We start from the raw sequence: 17,694 nt of genomic DNA, 5'->3' as shown, positions 1-17,694 counted from the left end.
CTGAAGAGGGTAATAAAGAGCTAAATCTTAGTGTCCTCCCATCTCCCCTGTGTCTCATTAGTTGAACCCAATGCAGGGTAGAGCCAAAGAAGCAAATTAGTGGTTAATGTATGTCCTACAGGTCACACCTGTCGGGCACAGAGCAGGAAGAGAAGGCTGGAGAGTGATGTTCATCCCTATTCTCCCTTGCTTCTTTTTTCTTCTTTTTTTTTTTTAGATACACAGCCAGGGTAGTTTTGAGAAAACATAAGAAAGACCTTGTCAGATGCCTGCCCCAGTGATTTTCAATAGCACCTTAGAAGTCGTTAAAGCCTATGTGGTCTGACATCCAAAGCTCTTCTACTTTGATGGCTTCATCTCTTACTTACTCTTTCACGCAATTTTCTTGAGTGATACCACTCTCCTTGTGGTTTCTTGAACACTACAGGAACATGCCTGCTTTAGGGCCATTAAAGGTTTCTTCCGTTGGCTTGAGCTCTCTTCCTTCAGTATTCCGTGTGATTCACTTCAGGATTTACTTGAATGTCACCTTCTCTGCAAGGTTGTTCCTGGCCATATGTCTAATGTTTCATCAGCCCTCTCATCAAATCCTGACGTACTTTTCTCCATAGAAAAATTCTATTTTCTATCTATTTCTGTCTATTTCTATTTGCCGTCTATTATATTTTACATTATATGTAGCTTTAATATATTTAGTTTAATGTGAGTTCCCTGAGGATAGGGTTTTTTTTTTTCTGTTTTCCCAGTTTCTAGATCAGGGTTGACACAAGAAGATGCTTGATAAATACTTGTTTATCAAATGAATAAAACCAAAAAAAGGATATCATCCTTCTCCTAAGTTTTTTCCTATAATAAAATATTTGAAATCCAGAAAAACAAATAAAGAATCCAAGTATTAAGGCTATAATATGATTATTGTTGGTTTAGAGTAAGATTTTGCTGTATTTTTCATCCTTTTTTAAAAATTTACAAAACACTGACTTATATTCTCATATACGGCATATATATAAAATACATATCTCATTTTATAACATATATTCTTCTATTTATTATGTATAATATATAAACCAGCATAATAGAATTATGCACACATGAATTACTACACAACTTAGAAATTAGAACATTAATAACATCATGGCATCCACCTGTATTTTCCTCCCTGTAGCATTCCTTGTCTTTCCCCTACAGATAATCACTACTCTGAATTTTGAATTTATTATTTCCTTGCTTAAAATTTTTTAAAGATTTTTTTATTATTTTTATATGATCTAAGCCAGCTAGATGCTCCTAAAAATTTTTTAATACATATGCATATTCCTAAACAGTGTATTACTTGCCCTTTTTCTTGAGCTCTGTGAATATAGATTTTGCCTTTTTAAGATTTATCCATATTACTGTTTCTGTAACTTATTTTCATTGCTGTATGATAATCTGTTGGGTGAATATACCACAATTTATCCATTTTTATGTCAAAAGATATTTGGTTTCTTTCTAGTTTTTTGCCATTATGGGTAGTCATAGCTTGAATATTTCTGCATTTATACATTTATATGTCTCTTGGTACACAGGTTGAAGAGTCTGTGTAGGATATATACTTGGGAGTGGAATTGTTGGTACATATTGATATGTGCATTTTCAGATTTTTTTCCAAATATGGCCCTTTTTTATTGTGATTCTTTTAATTGAGGTAAAATTTATACAACATACAATTAACCTTATAAAGTAATACAATTCAGTGGCATTTATTGTATGTATAATTAGTATCCACCACCTCTAATTTCAAAACTCTGTCATTACCCCAGAAAAATAAACCATTGTCCATTCTATAATCACTCCCCCATCTCCCCTCCCCTGCACCCCACCCCAGCCATTTGGTAAACACTAATCTGCTTTCTGTCTCTGTGGATTTGCCTATTCTGGGTATATTATAAAGAAGAAATTATATAGTATGTGACCTTTTTTGTCTGGATTCTTAGCATATTGTTTTTGAGGTTTATCAGTTTGAAACATGTATCAGTACTTCCTTTTTTGTGGCTGAATAATATTCCATTGCATGTATACGCCAGTTTGTTTATCCTTTTCATCCACTGGTGGACATGTGACTTATTTTTCCACCTTTGCCTATTAATGAGTCATAAATAATAATGTTATAAACATTTGTATGCAAGTTTCTTTGTGCATATGTTTTCATTTCTCTTGGGTATATTCCTAGGAATGGAATTGCTGGTGCTTGTTTGATAGTTTATTGTTTTTTTTCCTTGTTAATTTTCTTTTTTTTTCTTTTTTTTTTTTTTTAAAGATTTTATTTATTTACTTGAGAGAGAGACAGTGAGAGAGAGCATGAACGAGGAGAAGGTCAGAGAGAGAAGCAGACTCCCCATGGAGCTAGGAGTCCAATGCGGGACTCGATCCCGGGACTCCAGGATCATGACCTGAGCCGAAGGCAGTCGTCCAACCAACTGAGCGACCCAGGCGTCCCTGTTAATTTTCTTTTGATACAGTTTTTTTTTTAATGTTCTCCGTTTGAAAATTATAATAGATATATATATAAAAAGAAAATTCCAGTATCAGAAATCTTTGGAGATATGTTTTTATGTCTCTCCTTTCTTGAGGCTTGTTTTCTTACATGTTTGCTACTCTTTGATTGCCAGTTTATTTTTTATTGTAGTCTTTGGGTATCTTAGGGGCCTAAATTGGGGATTAATTGCCCCAGAGAAAATTTCTTTTGCTTCTGGTAGTGCTGGGGTGTGCTACATACCTGGGAACACTTCAGCTCCTTTAGAGGATCCCAGACCTTTGTTTCTGTTCTATCTCCGAGCTGATAATAGCCATCAGGATAACCTTTTTTTTCCCCCCTCATATTTGCTTACTGCACCCTGTTCCTGCTCTAGTATCAGTTCACTTGTTTGTTTGGCTTTTAAGATTGCTAGGCACCCTGGAAATAGAGCAGTGTGTTAAGTAGCTTTGTCTACCAGCTAGTTATTTTGTGGCAGGAAAGCTCTTTTGGGTAGCTCACTGAATAGAAGAGATCTTTGTAGATGTTCTTCCAAAGTGTCCTGTGGGTAATATGTGTGCATTTAGAAAAATGATCATTTTTTGTTGAGGAAATTTGGAGTAGGAATGCTTTAAAAGAACAATACATTTGTAAAATGCAAACTTTAAGTATGGTCATTGTTTCCTTCTTGGAATTCATTGTATAAGTGTCAGATATTTTGTGCCTTTTAAAAAGACTATTCTCTGGAAACACAAGATTAGGTCTATTTAATTTATGCCATACAGTTCATAGTTATGTCTTCACCTCCGTATTGAAGTGAAATAAAAGATCGAACAAAATGGCCCTTGTCTATATTTACTGATGAAATATAAATTTGAGGGTGCCTGGATGGCTCAGTGGGTTAGGCCTCTGCCTTCGGCTCAGGTCATGATCTCAGGGTCCTGGGATTGAGCTCCGCATCGGGCTTTCTGCTCAGCAGGGAGCCTGCCTTCTTCTCTCTCTCTGCCTGCCTCTCTGCCTATTTGTGATCTCTGTCAAGTAAATAAGTAAAATCTTAAAAAAAAAAAAAAAAGGCAAATTTGAGACAGTAATAGCTAATACTTATAGAGGGCTTATGTGTTCTGGGCACTGCTCTAAATATTTATGCTTAATCCTCACAACTATTCTATGAAGTAGGTATCCTTGTTGTCTCCATTTTGTGTGAGGTAAAATAAAAAGCACAGGAAAATTAAGTGTACTTTTCTAAAGTCATGAAGTTAGTACATGATGGAAGCTATGATGCAGACCAGGCAGTCTGGCCTCAGAGTCCATGTGATTAAATACTATGCTTCTCTGCAATATAAGAAGTTTAGAAGCGGCACTTATTGGTAGATTTAAAAAGAATATTCCAAACGACTTTCTTAATTTTTGAGATAGGTGGGATACTAATTGTCCGATTTTAGTAACACTGTATATTTTTATTTCCTTTTCTGATTTCATTTGTCTCATCAGATATTTTAGGTGAATATAGGCTATATAAAATAAGGGTTTTTTTTTTTCTTAAAGATTTTATTTATTTATTTGACGACACAGCAAGAGAAGGAACACAAGCAGGGGGTATGGGAGAGGGAGAAGCAGGCCTCCCGCTGAACAGGGGGCCTGATGCGGGGCTTGATCCCAGGATCCTGAATTCATGACCTGAATGCAGAACGCAGACATCTAACAAATGAGCCATCTAGGGCTCCCTAAAAATAATTCTTGTAAAACTGAAATGTGCCCTTTTAAGCTAAAATGCATTTCATTGTGCCATGTTTTTAAAACCATTTTTAACTGTTTCCTTGAGGTGTATTTTATCTTTCATAAAATGTACTCATTGCAAGTCTAAAATTTAATGCTTTTTAGTAATTTAATTGAGTGATCCAGCCATTACTGTAAATCAGGATTAGAACATTTTTATCCCCCGGCAAGATCCCTTTTATTTACACAAAATTCTGTTCTCATCTCTAAACCCAGGCAACCACTTATCTATCTTATCTCCAAAAATTTGTCTTTTCTGAAATTTCATTATCATATAACACTAGTAAAATACTGTTGACTTTATTTCCTTATGCTGTACATTTTATGCCCCCACTTTTTTTAATGTTATATTTTCTAGACAAGATGATATACCTGCCAACATTGCTGAGGTGATATAATGTAGTGGTGATTCAGCATTTTTTAAATGAATTATTCATTAATTATGCCTTGGAGCAATAGCAGTTACGATTTTACTGTTTAAAACTACGACTGTATTAAGGGACTATTGTTCTTTAACTACAATGACGTAGACTGTTAAACTTGAATTCTTGTTTCTGCATTTTATAGTTTTTCTTTCTCTGCCTACTATTTTTGCTACAATCACTGTGCCTGCTTTTTAATATTTTTCTAGTGCACAGGCCCTTACTGAATCCTCAGAATAATTACCATGAATAAAATTTGAAGAAAATGTGAAATTTGTGGCATTAATTTGCCACTTTGAGATTAATTGGTACCTTTCCCGTTCTTGTAGTTGTTTGCCAGGCCCTTGCATTAGAGAGATGTTACTAGTTTTTTTTATTTTCAGAATCTGCTTTTTATCCATTATCCTGATGGTGATCAGAATTTTTTGTGAGGTTTTTGGAATATAAAAGATGGCTGAAGTATTAGATTTGAATTAGAATCAAACAAACAAACAAAAAATAAATACAAATCTTGAGAAAAAAAAAGAATCAAGCAGACATACATTTCAAAAGGCATAAGTAGGACATGAGTAATAATAATACCTTGACTAATTGACATCTCTTACATGTAGTAAGCATTCGAACAACATTTTGGTAAAACATTTCTAATTTCAATCCCATGAACATGTATCACATTTTCCTTGAAATTTAAGTTATAGTATATTCTACAATATTTAATGAAAGGCTTTGCATGTTTAGGAAGAAGGTGAAAAACACTTTTTGAATCTCATTTTCTGTGTAAATTTTATTGATGTTAAAGGTGCTTCACAGAGTGATGATGGCTCCAGACCCAAGGATGAAACAAGGTAAGAGTTCACTTTTTGCTTTACTATAGAATATTCGAAGAGATAAGGGAGAATGAATATTAATTGTAGTCAGAATTTTAGTTTGACTAAAACAGAAGTTTATTTATTTTTTTTTAAATTTTTTTTTTAAGATTTTATTTATTTATCAGAGAGAGAGAGGGGAAAGAGCGAGCACAGGCAGACAGAATGGCAGGCAGAGGCAGAGGGAGAAGCAGGCTCCCCGCCGAGCAAGGAGCCTGATGTGGGACTCGATCCCAGGACGCTGGGATCATGACCTGAGCCGAAGGCAGCTGCTTAACCAACTGAGCCACCCAGGCGTCCCTAAAACAGAAGTTTAGACTGCTACAAGAATAAACGAGGGTCAAAAAATTCAGGACTCAGGCACCTGGCTGGCTCAGTGACTGGAGCATGTGTCTCTTGATCTCAGGGTTGTGAATTTGAGCCCCACCTTTGGTGTAGAGATTAGTTTAGGAAAAAAAAAAATCTTTAAAAAAAAATTCAGGGTTCAGGGTAAGAAAGAAAATATTTATGAATGTTTCAGGACTCTTAGCTCATCTGACTGCAGTTCTCCAGATTAGGACAAGGGTACCTGAATTGCTAGTACTTCTTTCAGCTTATAGAAAGTGAATATAAATATATATTGTCACTTTTCCAGCAGCAGGGAGTTCCAAATCCTAGGGCCATCGTTGGACTGTTACATTTTTTTTCCTAGGAAAACTGGGATATAAGCTTTGGGTATATAAGAAGATCATCATGATCTGTGGTATCTTTTGGGCCTTTGTTAGAAGGAGCAGAGATTTGTTCACTATTACCCTAGATTGAGCACTTTTTTTTTTTTTTTTTAAGATTTTATTTATTTGAGAGAGAGCATGAGGGGGCCAGTAGGGAAGGAGGGGCACAGGAAGAGGGACAAGCAGACTCCCTGCTGAGTATGGAGCCCAAGGAGCTTAATCCCAGGACCGCAAGAGCATGACCTGAGCCCAAGACAGGGACTCAACTGACTGAGCCACCCAGACTCCCCAGGAGTATTTTTTTAAGTTTGTTTGTTTATTAATATATAATGTATTATTTGTTTCAGTTTATGTATTTTTTTTTAGTAATCTTTGTACCCAACGTGGGCCTCAAACTCCTGATTCCCAGTTCAAGAGTCAAATGCTCTTCTGACTGAGCCAGCCAGCTGCCAATAGATTGAGCAGTTTCGTGTGCCTATCTGCCTTGAGGTCTGGGGTCTGAAAAATGTTGATTGCCTTGGGTTGTGTTAACTGACTTAAACTTTTATTTTTTTCAAAGATTTATTTCTTAGAGAGAGAGAGAGAGAGAGAGAGAATCTTAAACACACTTCCTGCCAAGCACAGAGCCTGATGCAGGGCTCCATTCTAGGACCCTGAGATCATGAGCAGAGCCAAAATCAAGAGTTGGCCCAGCCACTTAACGGACTGAGCCAACCAGGTGCACCCTGACTTAAATTTTAAGTGTTTAGTGGTTGTCCTAGAAGTTGGTAATGGGAGATAAACTTAGAAAAGGAAATGTTCCTAGTCTTAAAGCAGTAAGAGGAATGTATCTTAAAGAGTTAGAAAATCCCATTTGATTCTTTGTTTTTCCCAAACTGAGTAAGCAGTAAATAGGAAGATGGTGAACCACGGAAGTCATGGTCAAAGGAGAAGAATAGAAAAGCAGTATCACAGAACATAAGGGAAAATATCTGGAGAAGTGGGTGTTACAGTGTCAAGTGCTGTTAAGAGAGGAGAGGTGGAGCAAGTAGAACAAAATGTTGGTGGTTATTGAAGCTGAGTCAATAGGGAATTTGTTGTACCAGTCTGTCTACTTGCGTGATGTAGGGAAAATTTCATAATAAAAGTTAAAAAAAGATAACTCAGCAAGATCTTTGGGGAAATGAAAGTATATGAAACTGTTGTCTTTCATCTAATAGAGATCTACCTTCAGAGTCGCTTCTATAATAAAGACTCATCTCTCGTACTAATCTCACAAGAGGTGAGAAATTAAGGACTAATAACATCTTGTTCAGGGATTAATAACTGCTTTTTTTTTCTTTTCCCCTGAGAAAGAGAAGGATGGGAGGAGCTGAGAGAGAGAAAGAGAGAGAATTTTAAGCGGCTTCCACGCCCAGTGTGGAGCCCAATGATGCAGGACTCAGTCTCACAACTCTGAGATCATGACCTGAGCTGTTAGATGCTTAACCAGCTGAGCCACCCAGACACCCTGGATAATAACTGCTTTTATTGCTCAGTGTGATTAAAAAGCAATGGAAAAGGTTTTTAAAATTATATAAATATCTCTGTAGACTGGAAGACAACATAGGCCTCTTGTGCCTCTTTTTAGTAAGATGTTTAATAGAAGTTTTTTGAATTCCTGAAAATTTCTGCATAATAATGTATAATATTTCAGTTTGCATTCATGAGTTGAGAACTTTTGCATAATAAATCCATATTTTTCCATTAGTGAGAATGTGATAGAATTTTGTGTGCTTTCTTGAAAGTCTGAGTCATTTTCTTTTTTTGCAAATGTCAAGTTTTGTATTTTTTTTTTAATTTTTAAGTAATCTTTGCACCCAATGTGGGGCTTAAATTTATAACCCTGAGATCAAGAGTTGTATGCTCTACCAAACTGAACCAGCCAAGTGCCTCCTACAAATCTCATTCTTAAAATACTTTATTTAAACTACTCTGGACAGGGCGCCTGGGTGGCTCAGTGGGTTAAACTACTCTGGACAACTATAAGTTTCTTGCAAAGGCATTCCTGGAGTCCTCCCTTCATGCCATTTATTTAATCAATGCTCTACATCTTCCCAAGTGAATCATTGTCATAAATAATCTGAGGAATAGTGTCTTCTAAATTTCTGAGATAGTTAGAGTGATCTCTCAGCCTGTCTTTTGTGTTAAGCATGAATTCCTTTGCATTAGCTTTTATTCCAGAGAGCATACCTCTGAGATGATGGGTTTGAAAAGCATTTTGTAAACTGTCAAATGTTTTTTGGGTTTTTTTTTAAGATTTTATTTATTTGATAGAGACACAGCGAGAGAGGGAACACAGCAGGGGGAGTAGGAGGGGGGAAGCAGGCTTCCCACTGAGCAGGGAGCCCGATGAGGGCTCGATCCTAGGACCCTGGGATCATGACCTGAGCCGAAGGCAGACATTTAACAACTGAGCCACCCAGGCACCCCTTTCAAATGTTTTTAAATGGTACTCTGCAGTAATCATGGCCATGACTGGCTTTTCCCCTTTATTTTTATTTGCAGACTTCCTAACTATAAGATTAAAAAGCAGGGCAATATGTATACCCAGTGGACAGGGGCTTTGTGCCCATCTCCTCCAGTCCGTTGCCCTAGTTATCATTTAGGAAGATGACTGAACAACTTTTGATTGGTTTACTTTTTTGTCCTAATTCAGGCACTGTGTATACTGTGACTATAGTCTTGGTAGTCTTCTATTCTCTGTAACATGTCTGGATGTTTTGTGTTTCTGTGTTGTTTTTTGTCATTTTTATGAAGTTCAAGGTGATCGCTGCCTTGTACTCAAGATTTTGTTATTAGGAGTACCTTTCCAACTGTTATGAACTTATTGTATTGGCATCTTGGTTCTCCAGGGTACTTTATCCTGTCCATAAACATCCAAGCTTATGTGTAAGTTAGATATATATGTGTGATGAGATAAGGAGAGGTTTGTGGTAAGATTGTGGAGCAGAGGAACAAAGCCATAGTAAAGCACATACTTTGTAGCCAATTCCTTTTAAAAGATAGTTGGTAGTGGTAAGTTAACACTGACAATACTGTATAGTGAATAGGTTTCCATGTTGGTTTTCAAAATCCATTTCAGGGTTTAGTTTCATACCCATTTATTAAAGGAGCTAAATGGCTGTGTTTCTCAAACCTCAGAGTACACCAGAATCACCTGGGAGACTTGTTCAACTACAGGTTGTGTCTTAATCTCTAGTTCCCAATTTGCTGTTTCTAGTTTTGGGCCCAAGATTTGTGTTTCTCAGGTTTCTAGGTGATGGTGATGTTGTTAGACCAGGCCATATACTTTGAGAATCACTATGGTTAGACATACAGCTATTTCTTAGATTACAGCTAACTAGTATGGGAAATTTTTTCCCGTTACGTAATGAGGTCTGTTTCTTGAAAATCCACCTTGCAGAATTGTCATTCTACCTTAATCTCATACTCTTTTACTTCAGAACTAGTTTAAATCTTGTTTCTTTTGTTGAACTTTTAAAATTTTTGTTTATTATTAGAAAATAATGCTTGATGGTTTTAAAAAATGTTTATCAGTATATAAAATGTTTAAAAGCTTCATGGAAGAAATGGCATTTGGCCCAAGACCATAAAGCATAATTATAATTTGGCTTTGCATGCTTTGGGGAATTGGAGAGGGGAAGGACTTCTAGGTGGAAGGAAGAAAAACAGTTGTGGAGAACAATACAGGGTCTTCAGTTATAGCATAAATAGCTCAAAATAGAGTAATTGAAAGGGAAAAATAGGAGGTGGTGAATTTGAGAGTGGAATCAACCAGTTAATGTTTATTGCCTCTTATATGTCAGGCAGTGTGTTGAGCATGTTTCCCCTCATTTCAGTGAATCTTGAACATTTTTATGAAGTAGGTAGGTGTATATCGTTTTTATGGGTGATGAGAAAACTGAGGCTTAGAAAGGGAAAGGAACTTGCTTGAGTTAATAAGGCTCAACATAGCATAGTTGAACCTGGGATTACCTGACCTTCAGAGCCTGAACTCGTAATTGTCATGCTTTACTGTGACCTAAAATGGGACTTCTTTTTTTTTTAATCTCATAAGTGCTTGACCCTCAATAAATGTCAGTTATTTTTAATGTTACATAGGTTGGGGCCAGATAGAGGTTTTGGTTTGTAAATACAGACATACTTCATTTTATTGTGCTTTGCAGATATTATGTTTTTCACAAATTGAAGGTTTGTGGCAACCCTGCATTGAACAAATCTGTCAGCACCATTATTTTTAACAGCATGCACTCACTTGTGGGTCTGTCACATTTTGGTAATTCTTACACTATTTCAAACTTTTTCATTGTTATATTTGTAGTGGTGATCTGTGATCAGTGATCTTTGATGTTACTGTTGTAATTGTTTTGGAGTACGACAAACTGTGCCCATATAAGATGGTGAACTTAACTGATAAATGTGTGTGTTCTGACTGCCCCACCGATAGGCTGTTCCCTGTCTCTCTCCCTCTTCTTGGGCCTCCTTATTCCCTGAGTTGCAACTGTTAGGCCAATTAATAACCCTACAGTGGCTTCTAAGTACTCAAGTGAAAAAGAAGAATTGCTTGTCTCTCACTTTAAATCAAAAACTAGAAATAATTAAGCTTAGTGAGGAAGGCATTTTAGGCCAAAAGCTAGGCAGGGCTCTTGCACCAAATAGTTAACCAAGTTGTGAGTGCAGAGGAGAATTTCTTGAAGGAAATTGAAAGTGCTATTTCAGTGAATATACAAATGATATGAAAGCAAAGCAGCCGTATTGTTGATATGGAGTATTAGTAGTAGATTATAAGTAGTCTGGATAGAAGATCAAACCAGCTACAACTATCCCTTAAGCTAAAGCTTAATCCAGAGCAAGGCCCTAACTCTCTTCAGTTCTGTGAAGGCTGAGAGAGATAAGGAAGCTGCAGAAGAAAAGTTTGAAGTGAGTGGTGTTTGGTTCATGAGGTTTAAGGAAAGGAGCCATATCCATGATCATAGAAGTACAAGATGAAGCAGCAAGTGCTGATGTAGAAGCCAAAGCAAGTATCCAGAAAATCTGGCTAATTCCATGAAGGTGGCTACACTAAAAACAGATTTTCAACATAGATGAAATAGCCTTATACTGGAAGAAGATGCCATCTAAGACTTTCATAGCTTGAGAGAAGTTAGTTCCTGGCTTAGAAGGGCAGGCTGACTCTCTTGTTAGGGGCTAATACAGTTGGTGACTGAAGTTGAAACCAGTACTGATTGGCCATTCCAAATATCCTAGGGCCCTTAAGAATTTAAATTTACTCTGCCTGTGCTGTATAAACAGAACAAAAAAACCTGGATGACATTGCATCTGTAAGGTTTATTTAATATTTAAAGCCCACTGTTGAAGCCTACTGCCCAGTAAAAAGATGCCTTTCAAATGTTACTGCTCATTGGCAGTGCACCTGGTCACCCAAGAGCCCTAATGGAGATGTACAATGAGATTAATGTTTTCATGCCTGCTGACACAGCATGTGTTCTGCAGCCCATGGAGCTAGGAGTAGTTTTGACCTCAGGTTTTATTATTTAAGAAATACATTTTTTTAAAAGATTTTATTTATGGGGCGCCTGGGTGGCTCAGTGGGTTGAGCCGCTGCCTTTGGCTCGGGTCATGATCTCAGGGTCCTGGGATCGAGCCCCGCATCGGGCTCTCTGCTCAGCGGGGAGCCTGCTTCCTCCTCTCTCTCTCTGCCTGCCTCTCTGCCTGCTTGTGATCTCTGTCTGTCAAATAAATAAATAAAATCTTTAAAATCTTTAAAAAAAAATTTTTTTTATTTATTTATTTGAGAGAGAGCACAAGCAGGAGGGAATGGCAGGCAGAGGGAGAAGCAGGCTCCCTACTGAGCAGGGAGCCCAATGTGGGACTCCATCCCAGGATCCTGGGATCATGACCTGAGTCGAAGGCAGACACTTAACTGAGTCACTCAGGCGTCCCATACATACATATATACATACATTTATTTTTATTTATATTTTAAATATTTATTTATTTCAGAGAAAGGGAAAGAGAGCTCACAGATGAGCAGGAGGTATGGGGCTGTGAGAGAATCTCAAGCAGACTCCATGCTGAGCGTGGAGCCCAGTTGGGAGTCTCTGTCCTATGAATGTGAGATCACAGCCTGAACTGAAACCAAGAGTCAGATGCTTAACTTACTGTGCAACCCAGGCACCCCAGGAAATATATTTCTTAATGTATTTCTTAATGATTGCTATACATAGTGATTTCTCTGATGGATTGGACAAGATAAATTGATAACCTTCTGGAAAGGAGTAAACATTCAAATGCCACTAAAAATATTTGTGACTCATGGGAGATCATAATGTAAACATTAATAGGAGTTTGAAAAAAATTGATTACAATCCTCATGGATGACTTGGAGGGTTTAAGACTTCAGTGGAGGAAGTAATTGCAAATGTGGTAGAAATAGCAAGAGAGCTAGAATTAGAATCAGAGCCTAAAGATGTGACTAAATTGCTGCAATCTCATGATAAAACTTAAATAGACGAGAAGTTTTTCTTATGGATGAGTTAAAGAAAGGGGGTTTTTTGAGATCAAATCTACTCCTGGTAAAGATGCTGTGCAGATTGTTGAAATGACAACAAAGGATGTAGAATATTACACAAACTTAGTTACAAAACAGCAGGACGGTTTTAGAGGATTGATTCCGATTTTGAAAGAAGTTCTACTTTGGTAAACACAGTATTAAACAGCATTGCTACAGAGAAATCATTTGTGAAGGGAAGATTCAGTTGTTCTAGCAAACTTTATTGTTGTAAGAAATTGCCACAACCATATAAGGGAAAAGAGGAAAAAATGAAACAAGACAAAACAAGAGAGGGAGACAAACCGTAAGAGACTCTTAATCTCAGGAAGCAGACTAAGGGTTGCTGGAATGGAGGGCAGTGGGAAGGATGGGGTGACTGGGTGATAGACAGTGGGGAAGGTATGTGTTGTGGGGAGTGCTGTGTATTTTGTAAGACTTATGGATCACAGGCCTGTACCTCTGAAACAAATAATACATTATATGTTAATCATTTTTTTTAAAAGAAAAAAAAAAGAAAGAAATCGCCACAGCCACCCAACCTTCAGCAACCACCACACTTCTCAGTCAGCAGCTATCAGCATCAAGGCAAGACCTTCCACCAGCAGAAAGATTAAGACTTGAATCACTTTCAGGGTGGATGATGGTTAGCATTTTTTAGCAACAAAGTATTTTTACATTAAGATTAGTACATTGTTGGGGTGCCTGCGTGGCTCAGTGGGTTAAGCCTCTGCCTTTGGCTCAGGTCATGATCCCAGGGTCCTGGGATCGAGTCCCACATCGGGCTCTCTGCTCAGCAGGGAGCCTGCTTCTCTCTCTCAGCTTGCCTCTCTGCCTGCTTGTGATCCTCTGTCCGTCAAATAAATACATAAATAATCTTAAAAAAAAAAAGATTAGTACATTGTTCTTTTTAGACATAATACTGTCGCACACTTAATAGACTATAGCATAGTTTAAGCATACATGCACTGAGAAATTTTAAAAAATTGACTTTAATACTTGCCTTATTATAGTGTTCTGGAACCAGTATTGTTGAGGTATGCTGGTATAGGCTCATGGAATCTTTCTGTAGAGAGGAATGTCTCTAAAAATATTTAAGTGAGGCATTGGTGTGATCAGAACTCCATTGGAAAAATTATTTTATTTGATAATCATGTATAGTTGATTATATGGTGGTGAATGAAGGTAGGAAGACCTAGGCAGGAAGTTGTTACAGTAATCCAATAAGAGAGAAGGAGGGTTAGAACTGGGACACTGGTAGTGGAAGAGTAGAGAGAGAATGTGGAAGTGAAATCAGTGAGACTTTAGCATCAGGAGGCATAGGAGAGAAGAAAAGTCAAGTTTCCCAGGAAGATAGCTGTACCACTCATGGAACTGGAACATGAGAGGAATGATAGTATTAGAATTGGAGAGTTATTCTAGATCTCCTGCATTTAGTTGATAATTTGGTACCAGAGGATAAGAATAAGACAAGGATGGCCATTTCTGATTTGGGAATCATTTCCGAGATGATATTTGAAATCATGAAATTTGAGACTCTAGGGGAAAAGACATGGAAGAGGAAAGAACAAGAACGGTGGGAACTATGTTTAGTGAATGGAAGGAAGAAAACAAACAGAGGAGATGGTTAGAAGTGGGAGTAAAAGATTAAAAACACTGTCACAGAAGTTAAGAGAAATGTTTTTATTTATTTATTTATTTTTAAAGATTTTATTTAGTTGAGAGACAGTGCAGGAGAGCACAAACAAGAGGAGCAGCAGAGGGAGAGGGAAAAGCAGGCCTCTCACTGAGCAGGGCTCAGGGTTTGATCCCAGGATCCTGAGATCATGACCTCAGCTGAAGGCAGACGCTTAACTGACTAAGTCAGCTAGGTGCCCCAATTTATCATTTTTCATACTGTTAAATATCTGTCATTTGCCTTTAAGTCATTATTTTATTTTATTTTAAGATTTTATTTATTTATTTGACGAAGAGAGATCACAAGTAGGCAGAGAGGCAGCCAGAGAGAGGGAGAAGCAGGCTCCCCACTGAGCAGAGAGCCTGATGTGGGGCTAGATCTGAGATCATGACCCAAGATGAAAGCAGAGGCTTAACCCAGAGTTTTTGATTTCTGTATATTTAAATTTATTCAGGAATAAGTTCACTGTTCACATTTTCTTCTAAAGGTCTCATAGTTTCATTTTTTTGAAATCAATTTTTAAATCATCCTGGAATCTCCTCTGTTCTTGGAATAAGCTGAACCTCTAACCTGACTTCTCTTTTTCCACACAGCCAGTTTTCCTTGGCTTAGTCCAGGACCTCATTCTCTTCTATAGTATTTGTCAGCATTAAAAACCCCATATTTTAAAAACACTTCTCTTGGGGTACCTGGGTGGCTCCCTGCTCAGCAGAGAGTCTGCTTCTCTCTCTCCCTCTACCCCTCACCCCAGCTTGCTCTTTCTCTCTCGCACTCTACATTTTCTCTCTTGCTCTACACTCTCTCAAATAAATAAAATCTTTTTTAAAAATCCTCAGATTGTAAAAAGATCTTACAAATAATAAGGAAAACCATTCTCTTATGAGAATTATATGACAGAAAGATTTACAGGAGATGTATACAGTTCATGGAAGAAGAAACTCAAATGGCTTCTAAATGAAATATTGTTGAACATTAACTTTTTTATTTACAAGATTAGCAAAGACTTAAAAATATTTACATACTTGATGGTGAAATGGGCATTTTCATAACTAACTGATAGGAAAATACCTTTGAAAATATTTTTTAAAAAATTTAGCAGTTAGTATTTCAGTCTTCAAAATATTTGCATACTTTAACCCAGGTATTCTATTCTGACAGTCTGTCTGTGGGAAATAGAACCACCCTCCCCCCCACTACCACCACCAAAAGAAAAGAAAAAATGTTGGAATGATGACATGTCTATATGTTATCCTATAGTCATTAGATATTATAAATGTTTTTGAATAATTTGGGGGAAGTGCCACATATATAATAAATAACAAAACAAACACAAATTTGCTCAAGGTAAGCAACATTTAATGATCACAGACACAGCCAATGAAATAGGACTGGCAAGAAATGGGCATCCATGTCTTAATGGGATTGATCTCCAGAATGTAGGATGGAAGGTGATTTTATAATTAGAAGCCATTTTTCACTTTGAAAGAGTGGAAGTCTTTGGAAAATTAAAATTACTAAATATGTTAATTACATAAATACAAGAAATTATAATGAAGGAAAAGAGAATGAAAGAACAAACAGCTTATTGTGGCACGTGGCTGGCTCAGTTGGTAGAGCATTTGACTCTTGATCTTGAGGTGATGAGTTCGAGTCCTACATTGGGAATAGAGAGTCAATCAATCAATCAATCAGTCTTTTAAAAAAAAAAAAAAGGACCAGCTGTGAAGAGCAATAGGATTGAGGAAATGTTTAGGTTGAGGAGTTTGATTATATTTGTGAAGTAAGAGGAAAGAGCTGGAAGAAGGAAGATGATGGAAGATACAAGGAGTGAAATGATGGTGGAAAGTCCTAGAGGATATAGGCTGAAATCAAGGACACAAATTAACCTTGAAGAAGTGAAGAGATTTCTTTTTCCCCCCAAAAAAAGGAAACAAAGAAATGAAGGTGATTAATGGCACAGAGAATTTTTTATGATTGATTTATTATTATTTTTTAACAGAAGTTTATTCTTAAATATATAGCAGGATCTAAGATAAGACTTACTTTAACTATAGTTGACAATAGATGCTACAACAGACAGGGAATCCAGATGTTTAAACAGGAGTGGAATTAAGGAACACCATTTGTCTCAGACACAAGAGACAGCTTACTTTTCGTCAAATTTCCTAATTCCGTCTACGGCCAGGGGGCCCTTCTCTGCAGCCTTTGCTTTTAGCTCCTTGAGTTTTTTCTGCCCCTCCTCTGTTTCTGCTTAAGTGCCTTATCTTCCTTGTACATTTCCTTGGCCTGCTTCTTGGGCTACTTCAGAAGCTTCTGCCATCCTTGTGGCCGTACATTGCACCTGCTGCCCCTTCAGAACAGAGACATTTAGACAGTTGAAGGATAGTGGATAATCATCATGTTAGAGAAGAGGCAGCATCGGAGCCATCTACAGATTGGGAAAGTGATCAAGAGTAGATTAGATTGGTAGGAAATGATTGATATCCAAGCAGTATGGGTAGTCCAGTTGAAGTTGTTAAATAAGGTCAACTGTAGCTTTTGTTGCCTCAGTCCCTAAAATGAGCATGCTTTAAGAAACTGATGTCTGCCAGGATAAGAAGATGGAGACTCAAGAAACACAATTTTAATTTCTGTTTGTTTTTTTTTTTGTGTAGGTCTCTCTAATTTTACAGCACCTAGTAAAAGTCCTTTGCCTTACCAGATTACTATCAATTTTTTTTATTACTGTTAATTTTAACATCAGTACACCAATCCCGATGAATCCATGGTGTTCAGTTGTCGAAGTCCTCCATAATTTATAATTGTTTAGCTCCCAGGAGATCTGAGGTGTGATTTCTTCCTTTTTAACAGGGAAAAAAGTGCTCACTTTGGCAACATTTAACTAAGCAGGGGCAGGGAGAAAAGACTACCTTGTTAGACATTGGAAATGAAAACCTGGGGACTTTTTCTTACTGGGCACAGTGAAAAATTTACAGGGACCTTTTATAGAACAGACTGCCCCTTTAATTTGGTACTTTTTAAAAAACTAGTTTATTTACTCTGCTAAATTACACCTGATTTTGCCACCAGAACATTATCTGTCATTACTTCTTGGCCCCAGAGAACAGTAGTAGAAAAAGTAAAAAGTAAATGAATGATTAGTTGTAGTGGAAGGATTGCTTGGGGCTAGGGGATAAT

The 17,694-nt window shown here is 37.2% G+C and overlaps 1 protein-coding gene across 5 annotated transcripts in view; it reads left to right on the top strand.

Moving 5' to 3' along the window:
- The window catches only part of ITCH (itchy E3 ubiquitin protein ligase), a 131,373-nt gene that overhangs the window by 63,282 nt on the left and 50,397 nt on the right, over positions 1-17,694 (top strand). For all 5 annotated transcript variants that reach the window (XM_032350908.1, XM_032350909.1, XM_032350910.1 and 2 more), the window contains one exon: positions 5,492-5,537. In XM_032350908.1, the coding sequence (XP_032206799.1) occupies positions 5,492-5,537 (46 nt within the window). The remainder of the gene's footprint in view (positions 1-5,491; positions 5,538-17,694) is intronic.

The sequence above is a fragment of the Mustela erminea genome, chromosome 7 (genome assembly GCF_009829155.1).
Source record: "Mustela erminea isolate mMusErm1 chromosome 7, mMusErm1.Pri, whole genome shotgun sequence".
NCBI classification, from domain to species: Eukaryota; Metazoa; Chordata; class Mammalia; order Carnivora; family Mustelidae; genus Mustela; species Mustela erminea.
The sequence above is the reverse complement of the archived record's forward strand: the minus strand, read 5'-3'. Positions and strand labels throughout refer to the sequence as shown.